Source organism: Chelonoidis abingdonii, chromosome 11, assembly GCF_003597395.2.
Source record: "Chelonoidis abingdonii isolate Lonesome George chromosome 11, CheloAbing_2.0, whole genome shotgun sequence".
Taxonomy (NCBI): Eukaryota; Metazoa; Chordata; order Testudines; family Testudinidae; genus Chelonoidis; species Chelonoidis abingdonii.
In genome coordinates, this window is record NC_133779.1 from 30,125,507 (window position 1) to 30,147,800 (window position 22,294).

At 56.1% G+C, this 22,294-nt stretch overlaps 1 protein-coding gene across 1 annotated transcript in view; it reads right to left on the reverse strand.

The window, feature by feature from the left end:
- The window catches only part of TJP3 (tight junction protein 3), a 55,226-nt gene that overhangs the window by 5,049 nt on the left and 27,883 nt on the right, over window positions 1–22,294 (reverse strand). The window contains exons 2-14 of the mRNA XM_032774768.2: window positions 17,020–17,076; window positions 16,461–16,585; window positions 15,699–15,801; window positions 13,853–14,339; window positions 13,206–13,309; window positions 7,452–7,614; window positions 6,724–6,814; window positions 5,286–5,350; window positions 4,331–4,409; window positions 3,743–3,899; window positions 2,651–2,759; window positions 1,337–1,556; window positions 81–277 (exon numbers count right to left, since the gene is read on the reverse strand). Of these exons, the coding sequence (XP_032630659.1) occupies window positions 81–277; window positions 1,337–1,556; window positions 2,651–2,759; window positions 3,743–3,899; window positions 4,331–4,409; window positions 5,286–5,350; window positions 6,724–6,814; window positions 7,452–7,614; window positions 13,206–13,309; window positions 13,853–14,339; window positions 15,699–15,801; window positions 16,461–16,585; window positions 17,020–17,067 (1,948 nt within the window). The 5' untranslated portion in view covers window positions 17,068–17,076. The remainder of the gene's footprint in view (window positions 1–80; window positions 278–1,336; window positions 1,557–2,650; window positions 2,760–3,742; window positions 3,900–4,330; window positions 4,410–5,285; window positions 5,351–6,723; window positions 6,815–7,451; window positions 7,615–13,205; window positions 13,310–13,852; window positions 14,340–15,698; window positions 15,802–16,460; window positions 16,586–17,019; window positions 17,077–22,294) is intronic.

The window sequence follows — 22,294 nt, forward strand, 5'->3', positions numbered from 1 at the left end:
AGGGCACAGGCCAATCGTTCCCTCCCCTAGGCCCAAAGGATCATTCAGCCCCCAGCACTGCTCCCCTGGGCCATGCCCACCTTCCCGCAGCACCACCCTCTCGTAGGGTGGATAGTGACCCTGCTTGGTGAGAGCTGACAGGTCCTCGCGGCTTTTCCGCAGGTTCTTCTTGGCCCCCCGCAGGCCCCGCAGCTTCCAGAACTCGGCCCGGGCCCCGGAGGAGCTGCTGACCGAGGTGGCCTTCAGGACGGACTCCAAGCTGGCAAACTGCTCAGCCCTGCATCAGAGGAGGAGGCAGCGTCAGCATCAAGAGCCCCAAGCATCTCGGGGTGCCCCCGAACCAGCCGCCTCACTGTCCCTGCTCCAGCACAGCCAGCGTGCCCCACGGACCAGTGCTGGCGAGCGTTTCCAGCACCGCGAACCAGGGCGCCTGGGATCCCCTCCGGGGGCTGATACCAACTCACCTCCTCCCTCGGGGCCCCGCTTTGCCGGTGGGAGGGGCTGGCAAGCAGCAGACACTGCGAGTGCTCAGTATCGTTATCACAGGAGCCATGTGTGAGGGCAGAGAGAAGCTCTAAGCAGCAGAGCCCTGTGCAGCGAGACCCAGGGTGCGTTTCCATGCAGGGCACATGGCCTGGGTCACTGGATTTCCGCCTCAGCACGACAGGAGCAATGGCCCAGCAGGCATGGCAGGAAGATGCTGTGCCACAGCCCCGTCAATCCTAGGGCATCAGGCTGCCCTGCAAACAACCCCCACTGCCTCCCAGGAAGAAACCATTGTCCCCGTTTCACAGATGGGTAAACTGAGGCAGAGAGCTAGAATGTGACTTGGCCTCCGGACACATGGCCACTTTGTGGCAGAGCCAAGATTCTCAGGGCTACCACTGGACCATGCTCCCTCCAAGCAGGGCATGCAGGGACAGAGCTTCCTCTCTCTGCCCCAGAGTAGCACGGGCCTCCCTCCGCAGTAGGATGGGTCTGAGGCAGAGCAGCTCAGGACAGCATGAGGGGGCTGGCGGGTTCTTGATCCCATAGCAGCCACCTGCCCAGAACCTGCCTGCTGGACCCGCCGCTCTGTCGCTGCCCAAGGCAGAAAGCTGGATTGACAACTGCCCGCCATGGGAGCGTCATGGGTCCTGAGTAAACACCCTCAGGGCTCCCTCAATGGGCTCTCAGCTGCAGGTGTCTGGGGGAGGGGAGGTTATTGCATTCACACTGGAGGATGTCCCCCCACAGCTCCCTTAGTGTCTTCCTGCCCTTTGCTCAGCCCCAGCTCCCAGGGGGTGCCCTGCTTTGAGGCTCGTGCCAGGGGCCCTGTCCCCCCGGCTTGCCCTACCTGCTCCTGTTGGGGATGATTCCCTTGTCCAGTTCCTGCAGGTCCCTGCCCAGGCGCACGGCCAGCCAGCTGCCCAGCCTGCCGTGGTACATGGTGTCCAGCACATGGAAGACCTCGCCCCGCGTGAAGCTCAGCCCGGAGGGTGTGTCCTTCTCGAAGTCGAAGTGCGTGCGGATGTGGAACGAGTCCCCCACATTGGACTGAAGCATCTTCCTGTAGACTGGGCAAGGCCAAGACAGGGCCTGTCAGGGCGAGGCGGCCAGAGAGGAGGGGGCATTTGGGGACCAGCACGCAGGGAAGATGGAGGAGAGACGGGCCGGCTGCATTCGTGCAGCACCTTTTCCTGCCCAGGTCTCCAAATCCCTGCGGAGAACAAGGGACCGTCTGCGGAGAGGGAACAGAGTCCCCCAGCGCGGCTCATGAAAAATGGGAGCAATCCGCAACACAACCAAGCTGGACGGAAGATGGACCCCTCGCAACCATGGAACTCTGGGAGCAGGAGCTCAGCGTCCAGGCAGATGGGCAGAGCAGTGGGCGGGACAGGTGCCCCGCCACCATGAAGGCAGGTCAGGGAGCAGGAGTGCGCAGGACAGCAACCCCAACGCAGGTCACGTTGGAAATCAAAGCGAGTGGCTGGACAAAGCAGGAGGCAGCTCTGGTTGGGAGGTACAGGCTAGATGGGGGAGTGGGACTCCCTAGAGCAATCAGGCACCAAGCGCCTGGACTAGAACCCAGGCCTGGATTCAACCCAAGCGATCTGCCATAGGGACATGCGGCTTCCCTTTGGGTCTCCCGACTGGCATGAGTCTAGCTACACCAGACTGCCCCTCGGCCCAGATGGCTGGCCTGGTGTCACACGGGTGCCATTTAGCCTCACTGGTGCCAGCCCTGGAGGACGCTGGGGCAGCCCATCTGCACTACAGGCTGGCACTGATGTAGCGTCCCCGGCATGGTGGCTCGCGGTGTAGAGTTTGGAGCGGGTGCTGAGGGTTTCTCTGGGATGCGGTCGAGGGCTGGGTCAACTCTCCCACCCACCTGCGCTCAGTCCAACAGGGGATGTGCCTGGGCCCGTGCAGAGCAGCTGGGAGCATGGGCAGTCCAGGGGAGGCCCAGGCTGGTCTTGTCTCTTGCCTAACTTCCCAGGGGAAAGGGGAGGAAACAGTGTGGGCAGAGTAACGATGGGCTCTCAAGGGGCAGACACACATGCACATTGGCAGCTCACAGGCAAGGACCAGCCAGAGCCTGGAGTGGGACCTTAACACACGAGCCCCAGCAACCCTGCAGCTGCAGCCTGGAGGCCAGCTGGTCACTTACTGTCCTGCTTGCCCTGGGTCAGCAGAACGACCTCCTCGCCTGGCGGCAGGGACAGCAGGTACTGCACGGCATCCTCCCGGGTCAGGCTCTGGAAGCTGGTATCATTCACCTGCCAGAGAGGAAAGGGGCTTAGCGCCGGCGTCCATTCCTGGGCGGGAGCAGCACACGCCGGGGCAGGGCCTGCACGGGGCCGGGCTCAGGAACAGCAGGGCTACTGGCCGGAGCTGAGGCCCAGAGTCAGTATTCCCAGCTCTGTGACCTGGGTGCTTACGTTTCCCTGTCGGTCACACGGACCGCACGAGGGGGTTCAGAGGGACGTGGCTGGAGAGCCCTGCCTGGAGGTGCTAGAGGGAGACGGTGGAGCCTATGCAGTCTGTGTATGCAGCCTACAGGTGATGGTGTTCTGAGTCCTCCGCTAGGCCAACCCACAGAGGATGAGGCGTTACATCGCTCCAGTTGTAGGGGCTTGTGTCTTTAGCTCTGGGAGCTCCCCGGTTCAAGCCCCGGGCTGCCAGCTGAGATGGCGGCCGCTGCACATTAACCTGGGGATGCTTCAAGGAGAGCGGGGGGCCCGGATCCCTCGGGGAAGAGCACGGATGTGCTCCGGGTATTCTAGACATGCAATGCAGGACCGCCAGAGGGGGTGACCGCTCCTGGCTGAGCCCCTGGAAGTGCTCACAGCCAGGAGACGTACGCTCCTGGCCGGGGCAGGGCTGGACTAGAGGTTGGGAGAAGCATGTCCAGTGTCATCTCCCAGGATTAGCTGCCAGCAGGGTAGCTCCTGACTCCATTTGTGGGTGACTCTCCACACAGGACAAGGCCCCTTAGCTGGGGTGCAGGGCTGCTAGGAGCGAGGGAGTATGAGAGGCTAGAGACGGTCACGTCGTGTAGCAAGCGAGAGCTTGGGACATCCCAGACCGTAGGGAGCTGAGCCATGAAACAATCCCAGGATTTTGGGCTCCCCTGCCCTTCCCAGGCTCAGCTACTTCCCAAGAGCCGCACTGGCCGAGGACCCCCTTGCGCAGGGAGGCTCGGGGACCCAGCAGCACTTTCATGCCAGACACTCCCCCTCCCCTGCGTTTGTGGTGGTACCTGCAGAACCTGGTCTCCCTCTTTGATCCCCTGGCCGGCCGCAGGGCTCCCCTCCTGCACGCCTGCCACAAAGATGCCCACGTCATTGCCGCCAGCCAGCCGCAGCCCGATGCTCTTGGCCTTCACAAAGCGCACGATCTTGGTGTCCGGGCTGTACCTGCACCGGGAAGAACCGGAGCATGAGCTTGGAGCAGCGGAGTCAGCGCTGCTGTCGGGTTCCAGCAGCTCATCATCCCCAGCCAGCACAAGAGGGCTCGAGGGCACTTGCCCCCCACCCCCACACGAGAGCTTAGCCCTCAGCTACTCCTACCTGCTCTGCTCCATGCTGGCTCCATTGGAGCCCCATGAGCTCACCCCCTGCTGAGAGCCCTCTCCTTTGGCTTCAGAGCTCTTCTTAAACCCACCTATTTCCAATCGCCCCCATGTGGCTTCTCCCCAGGCTCTCGCTCAGGACTGCGCTGCACTGTGTCTGGGCAGGGCCTTCCTCTGTCTGCACAGCACCTCCGCCATACCCGCGCCTAGACACGGCTCCCTTCCTCAGCTAGCCAGGAGGTCTCTGAGCCCGGGGAACACACGGCAGCAGCTTACCCATCCTCGTCGCTGGCTCTGGCTGCACGGTGGCCATGAGAGATGCTGGAGCCACTCTCCTCAGCGGGCTCCTGGGGATCTGAAGTGGGAGAGGGTGGGGTAAGGTGGAGCAGCCCTGGACATTTAAGCTGCTTTGAGGGCTGCAGTAGGGACTTTGCTGGGGCAGGGCGGTGGAAACAGAGAGTTTCTCAAGAGCAAAGAGCCCACTGACTGCCTGGGGGTGGTGTGTGGCACAGTGCTCCAGAGATGGCTTATGAAGACGGGGACGTCCATGCCGCTGACTTCAGAGCTGCAGGCAGCACCGCCAGAGAGCAGCGTGCCCTTGTGCAGGGGCTCGAGAGCAAAGGACGCCGCAGGGGGAGATGCACACAGGCCATCGGAGCGCCAAGACTACACAAGGCTGCTGCCAGAACACAGCTGCTTGCCCTGCCTGGCCCGGCCGGGAGCTCTGCCCACTGTCTGTTCAGAGCCTGGCCTCACGTATGGGAAGTCAGCGCTGGTGAGCGGCCCCTACCGACAGCCTCAGAGACTGACGGCCTCTGCTCCGCCACAGAACCAGGGCAGCACTGAGAGCCGCTGGGTAGGCTCCCCCTCCCCCCAGCTGCCATTCACCCCCCGGACCCCCAACGGATCTTCAGCCGTGCCCTGGAGAGGCCTCCTCTCCAGACAAGTAAGAAGATTGGTTTCCAGGGCCCCACTCAGTCCTGGACCCCTCCACTTAGCTGGACAGCTGGACTTCCAGTGACTCCTACCCACCCTGGTGGTTCCTGCCATGAAGACACCTGAGTGCCAGGAACCAGATGGACACATCAGCCCATTCCCAACACGCTGGAGGGGTGTGAAGCAGCAGCCTGCGAAGGAGAGGCTGCCCAGCCTGTCTCCAGAGCAGGACAGGCTGGACTCGGCCTCGAGGTTCCCTGCGTAGCCCGGAGGAGACCCAATAGCCAGGACTCACCTGGGACAGGAGCATCGTTCTCCTGTACAGTCACTGCCGGCTCCCTGCGGAGCTGTTTCCCCTCCCTAGAGCAAAGAGAGGATGAGAGTTAAGCAGGACTGGGCACTTCACCACCCCAAACGGGAGCTTTGTCTGAAGGAGCCAGGGTCGGTCTCAGCTCTTCCTACCCGACCTGCTCCGCGCTGGCTCCATCGCAGCTGCATGAGCTCAGGGAAGGGGGCCCTGGTCCCATTCAGAGAGTCCTTTCCTGCAGCCCCCAAAAGCAGCAGCCCCTTGCCTGAGAGAGCTCGGCTGGAGGCATGGGGATATCCCGGGACTCGCACTTACTGGGCTGCCTGGTTTGGCCCTGCTCCTGGAGGTCCCCTTCCCGCCGCAGCAAGCACACGAGAAGTGGGGGGAACAGAGCTGAGGGGACTGGAGCTGCTCAGTGGAGCTGCCAGCTGGAGGAGTGTGCTGCAGCTGGGTGCCAGCAGTGCTTGTGGGGTTAGGACCCTGTTGTACTGGGCACTGCGAGCACACTGCACGTGCACAGCACATGCGCACATACTCCCTGCTCCACAAAAGATCCAGTCTATGCCACAGGGCCTGGCTCTTCACCAGCACGCAGCCCACTCTGCCAGGCTGCCGTCCCCTGGGAAGTGCTGTTCTCTGGGGCGCAGGCCCCAGTCAGCTCTGCAGGGGCAGAGCTCTGGTGGCTCACAGCCCCCAGACTCCTCTCTGACAAGCCACAGACCAGTTGCTGGCTGGATCAGGCAGGGAGATGCCCATGCTGCCCTGCTGCTCCAGCAGGCACCTGCTCCAGCCCCTCCCTCATCCACCAAGGAGCCCTTAGAGAGGTGCCATCCGCAGGGGCTGTCCTGGCCGGGGAGAGAACAGTGACTGCCAAGCAGTGTAATGCCCCATGGTGCAGAAGGCCCCGTGCTGCTGTTCTCTGACTCCGTGAAGTCAGAGGCTCCTGATGGTTACACTATGGGCCCCAACTAACAGACCCCCTGGGAGCTCCGCGTAGGCTGCTCCAGCTGGAGCGGGAACATTCCCTTGAAAACTGGGCGAGGTTTGCAGTACAGGTCAAAGGTGGGGAGGTCGCCTTTAAACTAGACTCAGGGCCCAGCTCCACATGACCTTACTAATGGCGTCACTCGGCACTGGCTCCTGGGTGCGGCGAGGACTCGTACACACGGATTATCCAGGTTGCAGAGGGGAGAGGGGGACAGGCAGAGAGCAGCACCTGAGCCAATCAGCGTCAGAGCTGTGTCGATCCACAACCCCAACCCGGGGCCGTCTCTCAGGGATCTGATGGTGTCTCAGGACGAGGCGGCCGCTGGGGAACACAGCCGGGGCAGAAGGGGAGCGGCCCCTCCGCCCAGGGTGGCACAGCGAGGGTCTGATGACTCAAAGGGGGGCAGGGGAGGGGAAGAGGAAGAGACAAGTGGCTTACGATAGCGAGTTCATCCTGGAGGCCTCGGGGGCCCGCTGGGGGCTCTGTGCTGGGGGCGGGTCGGACAGTTCGGAACCAATGTCAGAGATGTCTAGAGCACAAAGGGGGGAAGAGAAGAGCGCAGTAGAGCCAGGTACGCCAGGGCACAAGTTCATTTCCCTCCTCAGCTCTGTGGGAGTGGCAGGGCGCGAGACCCGCTGAGTGATCGGGGCTGGGGAAGGACTGGAGGATTCTTGCTGTCTGATGCACTGAGACAACAATGGCTTGGAGGCAACAGACCAAGTGCTCAGAGCCCATGGCCCTGCCGTTCACTCGAGAACACCGGCAAGTCTGCTGCGTACCGCTCCACTGCTGACCTCCCTAGACGCCCAGTGGCAGCGCCTGGCTTCCCCCGCCAGCTGGCCCAGCACCGAGCAGATCTGGCAGAAACCCAGCTCTCGCCAGACTGGGGTGCACCGAGCCCACTGCATAGGCTGTCGCTGGAGGACTGCCTTTTGCATAGGCTCCCAAGCAGTAACTACCCCGCAGAGTCCAACAGCCAGAGCACCAGGGCAATTAGGTCACTGGGACCTCTGAATTCAGAACTTGCTGCTGCCCTGGCGAGTTCTCCCCCTCCCCAGCATTGAACATGGTACTGCCACGTGGCCTGTACCCAAGTCAGCCACAGAAGACGGGTGTCCCGGCTCCTTCCACCTGGAGGTTCCCCGGGCCCTTGTGACTCTGCTCACCATCCAGCCGCGAGCTGTCGCTGTCGCTGTCTCTCACTTGGGGGATGTTGACCAGGAACTGCCGGTTGTCCCGGAACACGAGCAGCCTCAGCGTCCCCTCTGACCTTTCAATCAGCCTGCGGGTGTCAGCCAGAGACATGTTCTCGCTGGTGACACCATTAATCTAGCCAGAGGGCAGAGAGAGGGGGTGGAGGATTACAGAGCTGCCAAGCACCATGCTCAGGGGGAGGCTGCAGCCTTTCCTGGGGCTGGGCACAGCCGAGAGCAGGGGGGTAGCGAAAACGGAGTAAGTCCGGATCCGCCATCCCCCTGCCCCAGCTAATCTAGAAATCACACTGGGGAGTGCAGCGCTGAGCCAGTCATACTCCCTCACGCCCGCCAGCGTGCCTCATATCCGAGCGCCCAACGGGAGGGGTGGGACTGTTGATTTAACAGGCAGGGCCAAGGCTGGCTCTGGTCCCCATAGCTACCCTGCTGCGATCAGGAAAGACATTTCTTTGGACAATGCAGGCAGGTACAAAGCCCAGCAAGTCCACGTGGGAATTGGAACAAGGAGTTTAATCATGCTGTGCACACCGACAGGCCCAGCACAGTGAGGAACAGCAGGCCCGTTAACAACAATGCTCCCCACTACTACAGAGGGGTTTTCATCCAGAGATTTCAAAGCACTTCTCAACCACAGTGGGTAATATCATAAGCTCTTAGATAGATGGGAAGCTGAGCCAGGAAGGAGGTATATGGTTAGAGTGTGAGCACACGCACACGCACTCTGTCTGTCCCCAAACCACCTGCTGATGGGAGGGTGGAAGGATCTCTCACCACACAAAGACCCCTGAGTATGTACATAAGAACGGCCATACTGGGTCAGACCAAAGGTCCATCTAGTCCAGAGTCTGCCAAGAGGGGTCAGTGCCAGGTGCCCCAGAGGGAATGAACAAAACAGACAATCAAGTGATCCATCCCATCCCCCTGCTTCTGAACAGAAGTGAGAACAGAAAACTAGCACCATGTTTAGAAAGTTCCCCAGACAAGCAGCACCTCCTGATGTGCCCAGCCTGTGAAACACACTTGCAAATCGAGTTTAATTATAGTCGTCTGTTCTGACCCTCTTGCCAGGGCCTCTTGAACAAATCCGCTTCGGCTTCTGTATTTTTATGCACTAAAATAATAAAATCACCGCGCCCCTCCCCACTCCACACACACAAAGCATCAGTGGTGTCCTCGTTTGCAGAGATCAGGTTATGTACAAGTCTGGCTGGGAAGGGGCAGGGACCATTAAATGAACTAGTTAGTAAAATGTTCACCTTGACTAGCTCTACTGACATAAAACCCATCTGTGCTTTTTCGCCACTGAGCCAGCTAGCTAAGTAACTCCATGTTAAACACAAACCTTGTCTCCATAGGTGCCGACTTTGTGGGTGCTCCAGCCAAGCAGCACCCATGGAAAAAAAATTAGTGGGTGCTTAGCACCCACCTGCTCCCTGCCAGTGCCTCCCATTCACCAATTGCCCCACCGATCAACTCCTCCCCTCTGTCCCAGCACCTCCTGCCCACCTGCCATGATCAGCTGTTCCGCGGTTTGCAGGAGGCGCTTGGGGGACAGAGGGAGGAGTGGGGATGGGGCACACACAGGGGACGGGGTGGAAATGGGCAGGAAGAGGTGGGGTGGGGGTGGAGGCTTGTAGGAATGAGTCAGATGGGGGTGGGGGTTTGAGCATCCATGGGGCCCAGAGGAAGCCAGCACCTGTGCTTGTCTGCACAGACAAGGCCAGAGGGTTGCTTTGGCCAGGAGAAAGGACCTTAGATTGGGTTCTTTGCGTGCACTTGTCTATCACTGTAACCAATGAGCACTCACCTCTGCTCAGGTTTTCAGGGGCCAAACTCCACCCTGGGGCAGGCTGGCCACCGCATTCCCTGTTTGTGTGAGGACTCAGTTTGTCCAGACAGGATGATGAAGGCGCTGATGGCAGCTCTGTGGCTAATGCTGCCCCAGGCCCTTCCTTTCAACTATCTCCTTCTGATCCCTCTGGAATACTTCTTGGAACGATTTGAAATGATAAATTTGGCACATTTGGAATTTTCTATGGTGATTTGGGGTTTAAATGAGGTAGTTGTTAAATGGCAGTTTTCCAGCAGGCACGTACACACACGCACACACCACTATGTCGCTAGGGTGGGTTAGGAACAGATACACACTGATGCTGGTACAAGCCCCCCGTGCGGGTGCAGTTATTCTGGCACTGAGGTGCACATGGCAATAAACGACACGAGTTGCTGTGTCCACACTAGGGGCTGTGCCATTAACTACCTCCCAACCTTACCAAAACACTTCTGTCGGTAAAAGACAATCTAGTCCCCAAAACAAAGAAACCCTCCAAAAATACCCAAACCCACAACACCTGCTCCAGCTGTTCAGACAGGGGATGTGTCTTTTTCGGAGCTCTGTGGGTTCCAAGCCATGGTGCAGACCCCTCAGAATGCACCACACAGCAAGGAATTCATACCATTTAGTAAAAAGAGATATTTCAATCACAGACACGCAGGCCTGGAAGGGCCCTCGAAAGGTCTCTAGTCCAGTCTCCTGCACCGAGGCAGGGCCAAGTATTATCTAGACCACCCCTGACAGGGGTTTGTCCAACCTGCTCTTAAAAAGCTCCAGAGCTGGAGATTCCACACCCTCCTCAGATAATTTGTTCCAGTGCTTAGCCACCCTCACAGTTAGGGGCTTTTTCCTAATGTCCAACCAAAACTTCCCTTGCTGCAATTTAAGCCCAGTGCTTCTTGTCCTGTCCTCAGTGGATGAGGAGAACAATTTATCTTTCTCCTCTTCAGAGCAACCCTTTACATACTTGAAGACTGCTATGTCCCTCCTCAGTCTTCCCTTCTCCAGATTACACAAACCCAACCTTTTCCCATCTTTCTTCCTAGCTTGTGTTTTCTAGACCTTTCACCATTTTTGTTGCTCTCTTCTGGACTTTCTCCAGTGTCCCCCCCACCTTCCTAAGGTGTGGGGCCTCGAGCTGGACCCAGTACTCCAGCTGAGGTCTTAGATGAAAAAAAAATCTAACATCAGTGAGCAAAATTAAGGCTGCCCAGAGCAAAGGGGTGAAAACAGCAGAGGTGTCTGTGCAGAGCAATAAACATAACAGAGTTTTGAGCACAGCATTATAACAGGAGGTTTTGAGCATGAAACGCTCACAAGAGCGAGTGTCAGTCACAACAAAGTAGAGACAGAAGGTTTAAGAGGCTCCTCTGAAGTCCTCTTTGGAGATCCAACAACACACAGGCTTTGTCTGGGCTAAGATAGATCACGTTAGCTAGCCCGACCTAACGAACGAGACCTAATAACCCCATGAAGTCCCAGGCTAGACAAAGCCATAATGGCCCAACCATCAACCAGAGAGGTGAGAAAAGGGCCTAGGAGAGAAGGATCAGGAGAACGAAAGGGCAAGAGGAGCCACAAGAGCAGACGCAATAGCCCAGTTCCTCGCTGGCCCCGACAGGCTCCATCCTCACGTCCCAGAATGGCAGGTCTGAGCCCACGGCCCCACGGTTACAATGGGGCAGAGTGGAGAGTAGCTGCCTCCCTTTGTTCTGGGGGGAGTGCTGAGGAGGACAGTCTCAGAGACCAGAGGATACCTGGGAGCAGGCAGGCGTCGCGGACAGTCCTTCCGGGGGCAGGGACCAACTGAGGAGGCTTTGCCCCATCTCTGTGCTGGGGCTGGCAAGAGGCAGATCAATGCAGGGATAGGTTAGAACAGCCCAAGCACGGCCCTAAGTTGTGCCTCCTCCTCCGCTCCCACCTTCCCTGCCTCCCAGACCTGAAGAAGACCCAAGCCCCATGTGAGCTCCCAAGCTGCTTTCTTCCACCGACAGAAGTTGGCCCAATAGACAAGATTCCCTCCCCCTCCTTGTGTCTCTAATAGCCCCCAAGGGCATTCCCCCAGCAGAGAATGGCTGCGGGTGAAGTGCCATCCCAGCAATAGCTGCTGCTCCCACCCCCTCCCGACTGCCCCCTGGGGGGGGCTGGCTCCACCCACATTGGGTGTGGGAGGTGAACTGGATAATCTTATGGAACAAGAAATTACTTAGAAACTTTCAGAGCGAGACGAGACAGGGAGCAAACGCTGTGATTTAAACATTAAAATACAGAAACTCAAACCTCAAAATACCCACCCACCACACCCTGCTGTCCTGCGCAATGTGACCTGTTTCTCACACAAAACTGGGAAATTCAGTGTGAAGCCGTTTATCAGCACCCGCTCACACACCCACAGCTACTCACAAAGACACACATTGTCCACTCCTCTGCAATGCAACCATGGTCACACCCAGGCAGCCTGAATTCTCCCAAGGCGGGAGAAGGAATACACACATCTCCTGGCCAGGAAAGAGCCCAGAGTAATCGACATGCCAGATAGCCTCACCCCCATGCCACTGTGTCACGTGACTTCGACCAGCTAAACCAAGTCATCAGCCAAAAAAAGTATGTAACCATTGGAGCCGATGAGCAAACCACTGATTACCTGTTAATATCAAATAAACAGGCACAGGACATTGTGGAATATTTGCATGTAATAACTTCCTGGAAGGGGAGATCTCAGTAATAAAAAGTCAGAAATTAAGTTCTCCTCCCATAATATGGTACAAAATCAAACCAACTGATCAGCTGACAAGTATCGGTTCATATCTACAGCTCAATGCTTTCAGGTAAGTGACATCACTCATCATTATACACCAATTGCTCATCTTCAGCTCTCACAAAACATGAACTACACAGCTCCAAGCACTACATGCTGTCAGAAATAAATCCCAGTAATGTTACTCCAATTGTCAGCTCTTTGGGGCAGGATCTGCGTCTCTGGTCTGGGTTTGTCCAGCACCTAGCGCCTGAGCCACGACTAGGCTCCTTGGTGCTATGGCAAGACACACAACCAGCAGGCTAGACTCCGAACTGCAAATGGGAGAGTGTCCAAGTAGAACTGATTCGCTTGGGGAACAGAGTGTGAGTTTGAGCGTTCTTGCTGATAGAACCATCGAAATGTTGGGTTGGAAGGGACCTTCAAAGGCAATCAAATCCAGATCCCTGCGCTGAGGCAGGACCAGTAAATCTAGGCCACCCCTGACAGGGTTTGTCCAGCCTGGTCTTACAATCCTCCAGTGACGGGGATTCCACAGCCCCCCGGGAAGTCTGTTCCAGAGCTTCGCTACCCTGAGAGTTAGAGAGTTTTCCTTAACATCTAACCTAAATCTTCCTTGCTGCAGATTAAGCCCATTACTTCTTGTCTTCCCTTCAATGGACATGGAAACCAGTTGATCACCTCCCTCTCTGTAACAGCCCTTAACGTATTTGGAGACTGATCAGGTCCCGGCTCCGTCTTCTGTTCTCAAGCTGTGAGGTTATGTGTCCATGTTTCACCCTATATTTCACGAGCAGATTGGAGAGGAGTTTCTGCTGTTGCATCTGCACCGAGGAAAGGAACCTGTTGTGATGGTGTGGTCAAAACAGCCCCCTTCAAGTGATGCTGAAGACAGTTACCCCGTCTACACTGGCAGGGCAGATATTTCAAAGCCATTCTGGGGCCGGCAGAAGTAGTTTAACATCTGTTATTAAAACAGCCTCATCTTCCTAGTGCAGAGAGCTCCCGAGAATCTCAAGACCACATGACCCAGGGACAGCATCACACCCTACACTGAAACCCAGCATCAGGAACAAGCTGATGAGTGCACCAATCCTTTCAGACCTCTGCCTACCTTTAAAATGAGGTCCCCCTCCTGCAGCGAGCTGTCCTTGGCAGCCAAGCCTGTCTCTGTTATGTGTTTGATAAAGATCTGGCTTCCCAGCTTCAAGCCGTATTCTGTGCCACAGGAGAGAGAGAGAGACAAGTCAGCTTCAGGGACTGGAACTAGAGATATACCAAATCTGGAGTATCAAGGAGACAGGTCCTCGCTAGGAGCCCACAGTACCCAGTGGGAACCCTTGCCCTCCCCTACGGCTCCAGCTGTCATGTTAGCCAGGTCATAAACGCCAGTCGCTCAGGCCTGGTGCGCATATACAAACTGCACTCAGTTAACTGGTTCAGTTTCTAAACTGATTTTGTTAACTCAGTGCAATGTGGCCACAGACCTAGTGTGTGTCGAAGCGAAGCTATTCCTTCCTGTTCCACCCCCCCAAGGCATCCCCTCTGGGGCAAAGCAGTGAAGACAACAGCCAGTGACACGCATGCACCACTGCTCAGCCTCGCTGGTGGTAAAGGCCCTTCATCTCTGAGCCCCCAAAGTCATCCTGTTCTGTCCCTCCCACAAGCCAGGCAGCCGCCACCAGACTGTGCAGTGAAGAAGGATGGTTCATTCATGCTGGAGGGGGTTGGTGGGGAGAGAATGGGGAAGCTGCCTCTTACCATCGCCTTCTTTCTGCTTCACCAGAACCGAGCGGATGGGTTTCATTGGAATCTCCTGGCGCGGCAGCCTCTTGAACCCAGACACTAGCGCAAGCCCATTGGCATCCTCTTCGTGGCCATAGCCATTGGTGGAGTGTTGTCTATGGTAACTCTGCCTTTCAGAGCCGCTGTCTTGGCTCCGCCTTCTGCTTCTGGACGCCTGCCTTCGATTGTCACCTTTCACCCGAGAGTGGCCGGAGCTCCTCTCACTGGAGGAGTCTCCATCGTAGCCTCTACTGTAATCCGCGTCATCCTGAGGCCGGCTCCTGTTGTAACTGTCGTACCGGTATCCTTTCCCGGTGCTTCGCGGCGATGGCTCATCTCCCTGGTCCCCGTACTCCTCATCAGAATCGTATCGGACGGTGTTGGGAGAGTGCAAGGAGTCGCTGGACAGTGGCTGGCTGGTTTTGGTTACAGGAAGCTGAATTTTCTTTGGTCTCTTCACTGTCTGCAGGTGGGAAGGAAGAAGAATTGGTTGGCAAGTGACACATACTCTGCTAGACACAAACAGCACTCCCGAAAGAGCCACCACTGATTTCAGAGCACTTCACAGAGGGAGAAGAGTGTCATTATCAGATGGGGAAAGCCACGGCATAGAGACCTGATGTTATTTGCCCAAGGCCTCACAGCAAATCAGAGGAGCCCCCTGGTTTCTATACTAGAAAGTTGTAGCCCTTTAAGTAGGCTGGCACCGGCTCAGCGCCCCTCGCGAGGACGCCGTTTTGCTGATAGAAAGGTGCTTTGTACCAGTACAGCGAAGGGAAATAACTCTACCAGGACAAGGCACCTTTATATTAAGTTATATTAAATTTCTACTACATGCATCTGACGAAGTGGGTGTTCACCCCCGACAGCTCATGCTCCAATACGTCTGTTAGTCTAGAAGGTGCCACAGGACTCTCTGTCGCTTCTTATATTGATGGAACTGCAGCCTCACTGGGGCTTAGCCTGGTGTAACTGTTTCAGTGATCACCCCCCAAGCCAGAATAGTTATATCGGTAAAACTGAAGGGAAGATCAGCCCCACGAGTCCCTTCCTTGAACTCCTAAGTGTGTGCATTGGAGGCAACTGATTATACCAACTAATGGGATCCAGACTGTTCCATGGTTCAACAGGCACAGAAAAAAGGAGATGAGCAAAGGAGAAGCTGTGTTGTCTCAGATTAAACACAGAGGGGACAGGACATAGAGTAGCAGGGTTGGAAGGGACCTCGGGAGGTATCTAGTCCAACCCCCTGCTCAGAGCAGGGCCAATCCCCAGACAGATTTTTGCCCCAGTTCGCTAAATGGCCCCCTCAAGGATTGAACTCACGCCCCTGGGTTTAGCAGGCCAATGCTCAAACCACTGAGCTATCCCTCCCCCAATACTTGTTTGTTTCTCTGGGCACATAGGGGGCCTTTGGGCCGGCACTGGAGGACCAGTGAGTCTCAAGTGGAGCAAGCCTGCGTCTACACTGCAGAGCGGTGGTGTTAGCAGCTGACAAGTTGTATGAACTTGAGCATTAGCCTGCACTGACTTAGGCTTTAGCTTATACCCTGTCATGGGCCAGACAACTGGAGTTAGTAGCATCATGACAGTCAAGTTAAGGACAGAGTGTGGGAACGGGACTCAAGCCCAGGCACATCAAATGTTCTCACTGGAATTAACTGTGCTGGGGAGTTGCAGCCAGTTCCATGAGGGCTGCGTTTAACCCAAGGACAGACAAGTGGAACAGGAAAACTTGCCCCACATCAAGGCTTTACATTGGACCCTTGTTACCTCTCCTCCCACCCAAGCCAAGTCAGCCCCTCCTGGGCAGGACGCTTACGATGTTGGCTAACTTGCCACAGGTTTTGAGCGTCTGGATGGCGAAGGAGGAGGACACGTTCTCCATGGAAAGGCCGTTCACCATCACAATGTGATCTCTCATCCTGGAAAGGAAAGACTCAGGTCAGGCAGATCCCTTGCCCGGGAACAAGGGAGAGTGCGAAAAGGCTCCCAAGTGGCTAGGAGCAGCCTCTTAGCTGAGGCAAACACCTCTGCCTGACAGTCTAACCCACGCTTCACCCCCGGAGAGCATGTTCATTTGCCTGTCCCACCCAGAAATGGCAGGAGACCCTCCCAGGTTCAAAGTCCCCATGTCCTTCAGTCTGCACCCCCCACTGGCCTCTTCCTTCCCCAACTCCACCCCCGAGTCTGCCTCCTGACACCAGGTCAGGAGCCAGCAGCTGGGAAGGCAGGTCCCCTCAGGACGCTAGTGCACCAGGGACCTTCCCAGGAGCTGCTAACTCTCCTCTTCCTTCCACACTAGAGACCCCAGCAGACGCTCCTCCCAGCCCCCACGAGGCATGTTCTGAGCATATGACTGGAGCCAGGACCTCCCAGGTTCTGTGTGACTCCCTATCCAACCTTCAGCCAAATCATGCCCCTCTCTGTGCCTCAGTTTCCCCAAGCGTTTGAAGTGTTGCTTCCTCTCCTGGGTAGAGGGGGGCCCAGATCCAAGACACTCCCGAACTTGGGGAAGTTTGGATCCTCTCTTTGCTCACAACGCTTTCCTCAGTGAATCCTTCTGGCCCCATCTGCCACTCACTGGAGCCTGCCATCAGCTGGGCCGCCGGGTACCACATCTGAGACAACGACAGAGGGGTCCCCAGCCAAGCCGCTGGGACGGTCCCTGCCTCCTGAGATGGCGATGCCAAAGCCCCTTCGAGGGTCCTAGTGTGACAGATACATACAAGGTCAGGCTCTGCACAGAGGATGCCGGCTGCAGATGGAAGGGGGGTGGGCAGGGGGGGCAGGCAGGCATTTCTGAGTGGCTGCTAAGCATCGCTAATGGCACTGCTATAAGCCGATTGCCTGGCAGGCCAGTCGCGTCGCTGCCATGAACGGCGGGATCCAGCTGGCACAATACCACAAGGAAGCTCACGCTGCTGGGAGGCTGCTTGGCCACCCCCGCTGGTTTGCGCTGCCAGGCTCGGCTGGCGTTAGCAGGACCCCACTGGGAACAGCTCATGCCGCCAGGAGCTCAGTCACATCAGAAGGCAGAGGGCCCCATTCAGGACGCTTGGCTGAACCGCAGTGTCGCCACCCACAATTAAAGGCCCGACACCCACCCTGCCGGATGGAGACTGCACAGTGCACAAGCTCACCTTGCTCAGCGTCACAGTGTGCTGCTCCCAGATGACCATCTCCTCCATGGCTGTAACCTGGAAGCCCGGGGGAAAGGACGGTCAATTAACAAAATCAGATTGTTGCCCCAGTCCCCAGAGAAGGGGGAGGGGTGGCCAATTTGCTCCTGTCACTTCTCTAGACCCCAGAGATCTGGGCATACTAGAAATCACTCTTAGCTGCAAAGAAACAAGCTGCCTTTTCCCTAACGAGGTAATATGTTCTCCTCCCACCTAAACCCCCCTTTAAATAACAGACTTGCCTCTGCAGCTGCAGAGAGAGCATCTCCCATTAAGGGTGTGTCCAGGACACCGGGGCTAAATGCATTGCAAACAGACAGCAGCTTTCAGCATAGAGGTCACCAGCAGGCTCCTCTGAATGCAATGAGATCGAATGAAGCCAGGGAGGCAGAGTGAGTAACAGTAACAGCAAGGGACTGAAACACTGTAAATCACGTCATTAACCCGCGCCTCGATTTCCCCAAACTGAACAGGGATTATTCCAGTCTACAGCAACAGGGGATTAGGGAGGTTTCTTGATGTTTTTCGAGCTTTTAGGGAGAAAGCTTCGTCATTAATTTCTGGAACCTGATACCCCTAATGGTTCTGTTTAAAAGGGCCCAGTTTAGTCTGCGTTGTGGATTACACCTGCTGAGACAGACTCAGGATGAGAGTCCTGCAAATCTGGATTTTCCATCAGAAGGGAACAGTGGGAGTGGAGAAAGAAAGCTGAAGGAGGAAAGAGACTAGCAAATTCCACCAGGACTGTGTCTACTTATTGTGAAAATCAGCCTGGCCTCCCCTGAGCCAGCAGCTGCACAAGATACTCAGTTATCTTACACGCAGGTCCATGATTTGAACGTATCGATTCAAATTAGGAAGAAGAACCTAGTTTCTGCAAGTCAGCCAACATGCCTGGCCCTCTGGCTGTTCCTACTGGATGGCTGCCTATCAAAAGACAATAATAAGTGCTAATACCACCTTTTCCATTCACAGAGCTCACTACTGGGGAAAGCTGAAGTGAAGAGCAGAGATGTGACTAATGCCAGAGCACATGGAGTGACAGAGCCCGGCACAGAACCTAGCCCCATACCCTGGCCCCACTGAACAGCGCTCCAGCATGGTATTAAGCAGCAGGAGGAGGCCAGTGATCCAAGAACAGGTAAGAGCAGAAGCTGCATGATTACTTATTGCTAAACAATTCATGCGGGCACTTGAGAATGAAGCTGTGCCACTCCAAGAAGGCAATGCGAGCGACTAGCTAGCAGAGCACATGGTGGGTGCCACTCCTTGCTATCCCTGCTCATGCTTCCCCTTTGTTTCTACAGAGGGTCTTAAACACTCCAGCCCAGCAAGCTGAGTCCCTGGAGGAGGCAAGTGGGGCTGGCATGGCACGGAGAGCAGGGCACACCCTGACCACCTCCACGGCCTGCCCTCTGGGGAGCTGGAGAACCAGACAGGAGCTTGTTCTGAGTCAGTCAGCTGCCAAACGCTGGAGAAGACGCAGTACACCCCGCAACTGCCCCAGTTAGGAACCCAGCTCAAGTGGATGCAGCAGCTTCAGAGCCCAAGGCAGGCGACACGTGAGTCACCTCACCAGCCTTTCCTCTCTGGGGATTCGAGAGCAATCGTCTGCAATACATGTCCACGTGGAAGCAGAGGGGCTTCCAGCCAAAATTAAACACCTGCCTTCCAGGGACAGAGCGATTAGGAGTCAAAGTCCCACAAATGCTGTGCTTGCAGTTATGGTAACCCATGGACTTTAGAAATGCTGTGTGTTATGAGCCTCATCAATCGGGTTACTGCAGACCTCCTCCTTGGCCTGCCCAGGGGTCAGACTGCCCCAGAGAAAGTCCACCAGCTTACACACGCGTCCATGACTTTAAAGTATCTATTCAAATTAGGGAGGGGAATCAAGCTTATCTACAGGTCAGCCAATCTGCAAGGACAGACGACAGTTCCTACTGCATGTCGGTCTATCAAAGAACAACATATGATGAGCACTGGTTCAGCATATAATAACCTATAATTGACCATTTCACAATATATAGTAAGTGCTTATACAGCAATTTCCAATCAGAGACCTTAAAAAATAATAATAAGAATATCACCCATTTACAGATGGGGAAACTGAGGCATGGAGCACTGAAGCGACTGATCCCAGAGCACATGGAGTGACAGAGCCAGGAACAGAACTCAGGTCCCATAGCCTACCCCTGCTCCCCAGCGCACTGATGCATAATTAAGCAGGGTGAGGTCTGTGATCCAAGAAAGGGAAAAGCAGAAGCCTGCATGTTCTCAGCCTAGTTTCAAGTACTGAGCAGACTGTGGATTCTGAGTGAGCAGGCCACGCGCCAAGATCATTAGGCACCTGCAGTCTCAAAACCGTGCAGGTCAGATCTTGATGGGCAGCCTGGTGTCTGACAGGTAGGAAAGGATCAGCAATCGATCAAGTAACCCAGACCATACCCGCTCCGAGGGTAGGACCATCTGTCAGGAGGCCGGAGACCGGACAAGCAGGGGGCGCTGCAGGTCAGGACGGAGGTGGGGTACATTGGCAGAGCTGTGTGGAAAATGCTCTCCCATTGTGCCAGCTCCAGCTGCCACCAACCCCACCAGCCCCCAGCCCCACCAATCCAGAAAGGGGTGAAGTCTAGAGACCTCCCAGTCCCTGTTCCCCTCAGCAGCAGTTTTTTGAACAGCAGGCACCACCCTCCCAGCACCTTTGTCCCCTCAGTGAAAAAACCACCAGCAGCATCACCTGGGACTGGTCACGGCCCTGACTCTGCCCCAGGTTGGGTTGCCATCCCTCCAGGATTGGCGTGGAGTCTCCAGGAATTAAAGATTATGTCATGTGATGAAATCTCCAGGAATACATACAACCAAAATTGGCAACCCCAGCCCCAGGACTGCGTCAGTGGAATTACACCAACACTGAACCAGAGTAAGAGTGGAGGCTCAAGCCTGACAGCCCTTATCAGTGTCGAGAAAACCACTCACAAACAACCCCCCAACCCAAGCAGATCAGCTGGGCTGAACCATCCCTCAGCTGAAAGCGTATCTGTTGGCAGGACAAGAGGCCACAACCCAAGAGGAGAAATCCTGAGCAGGAAAGACATCCAGATGCCTAAAGAAGGGAACAGCCAAACCATGGTGTAAACCAAAAGGACAGGTGAACAAAAGACTCCAGGAACTGGAGAGAGGGTTTGAAATCCACAAGCTGCAGAGACTGATCAAGCCAGTGATTCCCAGCCCTGGATCATCTTGCTTCCTTCTGCAGAGCTAGGATCTTCAATAGTGAACAGACCAGGCCCTGCAGTTGCTGCACTGAAGGGAACAAGCCATATTTAAAATACCCCGAAAGTTTGAGGGAGCTCTGAGTCAGGCAAATTATGCATCAGGTGGAATCCCTAGGTTCAGCAGACAGAACATTCCCCCCAGCACAGGATTTCTCAGAACAGCTGGTGTATCAAAGTAGTAACCACAATGTGACAAGAAAGCAAAATCCACCACCATCCAAGTCTGGTTATGCCTGAAATAGCAATGTTTGCAGGTTACAGCACGAGAAGCGATAGGATGGTGCAGCTCCATGCAGAGCATATCTGAACCCTTCACAAAGCCAGTCCGGGTCCCGTGAGGTCAACGGGGGGGTTTGCCATTGACTTTAACAGGAGCAGGATGGGCTGTGTGCAGACTCTTCTCAGAATCATCCTGATGTTTGCATCTCCCTCCCTCTTGAACTACAGACCTCAGCCAGGCTGGGAGTGAGCAAAAGCTGCTGCCGTTGGCTTGGAGAAGATTGTTTTCTCAGCCTGGAATTGCTGTCCTTTGAACAGGCTGCTGCGGAACTGGAGCAAGATAAACCCCATTTCTCCCTTCACATTGTACCCCTGTCCCACGACAGCTGTTACCGCGCACTCGCAAAGCTCCAGGCCCAGGAGCTCCTTCACCGAACGTGCACAGCTGCTGAGGAAAGAGACTTGCCTGAAATCTTACAGCCATATTCCACAGAGCCCCAGGCTGCTGGCTGCTCCCATGGGCAGGGCTGGCCCTGGGGATGAAAGGGTGCAGGAGCTCCCAGCGGCAAGGGAGACGATCTGTGCGGAGCAGATGTGCAAAGGCCGAGAGATTCTGTGGTCAGCTGCAAGGTTCAGGCACTTTACAACCAGTTCTTCCTTCTCCCAAGGAGATGGGGGCTTACGCCTGCTGCTCCGCCTCCTCCCCTGTTCCTCGGCCCGCCTCCTGCTGACACAGCCAGGTGTGGGACTCACCTATGCCAAGAGACCAGGCTGACATGCGCTCAGGTGCTCTGCAGGTAGCCAGCTGCCCTGTGCCCCAGCCAGTCTCCTGCCTGCACTTTGATCTCACCGGGCACAAGACTCCAGACCAGGATTTCCAGGCAGCTGGCCCATGGGAACAGAGCTGCAGGAGGTTAGGAGCAGGCATGACACAGGTAAGAGGCATGACACAGATTCCAGCTGCCCCGCCCAGGGAGCCTCTCTGCGCTCTTGGGAGGAAGGAGAATGCCGAGCAGAGTGGTTCTGCCACCCCACCACCACATTAATGATAAAAGAACAGGAGTACTTGGGGCACCTTAGAGACTAACAAATTTATTTCAGCATGAGCTTTCGTGGGCTACAGCCCACTTCATCAGATGCATAGAATGGAGCACACAGACAGGAGATATCCACAAGAGAATGATTCCCCGTCACTAGAACGTGGATGAGATTTAATGGCACCAGGACTCCTGGGTTCCGAGAGTAATGGGAGCTCCTGGTAAAGCCAGAGGACAGAGGGGCTGTCTGCACAGTGAAATGTAGGTCTGGGCTCACCTGCTGCAGCTGGCTTGACTCCAGCTAACTCCAGGAGCAGCAGTGAAGACAGCCCAGCCTGGCCGCCAGAGCGGGCAGTACAAGCCCAGCACAGGCTCTGGCTCCGTACTGGGCTCACTAGCCCGCTCTGAAACCTTCCTGCTTTTTACTAGAGCTGGCTGAATTCGAGCTCGCTCAGGTAGGTGAACCTGTGCCCAGCTGTCACTGCATAAGCAGACCCAGAGTCAGGACTCCTGGGTTCCTTCTCCAGCCACTGACTCCGCATTGCTTTGGGCAAGTCCTCTCAGCTTCCCCATTTGTAAAATGGGACCCCTAATCCTTATGCTATGTCAGGCCTGCACAACTCGTAAGACGGTGAGGGCCATATTACTCCAAAGAAAACAGCTGAGGGCCAAACCCCGCCGGCTCTGCCAACACCCCCCCCA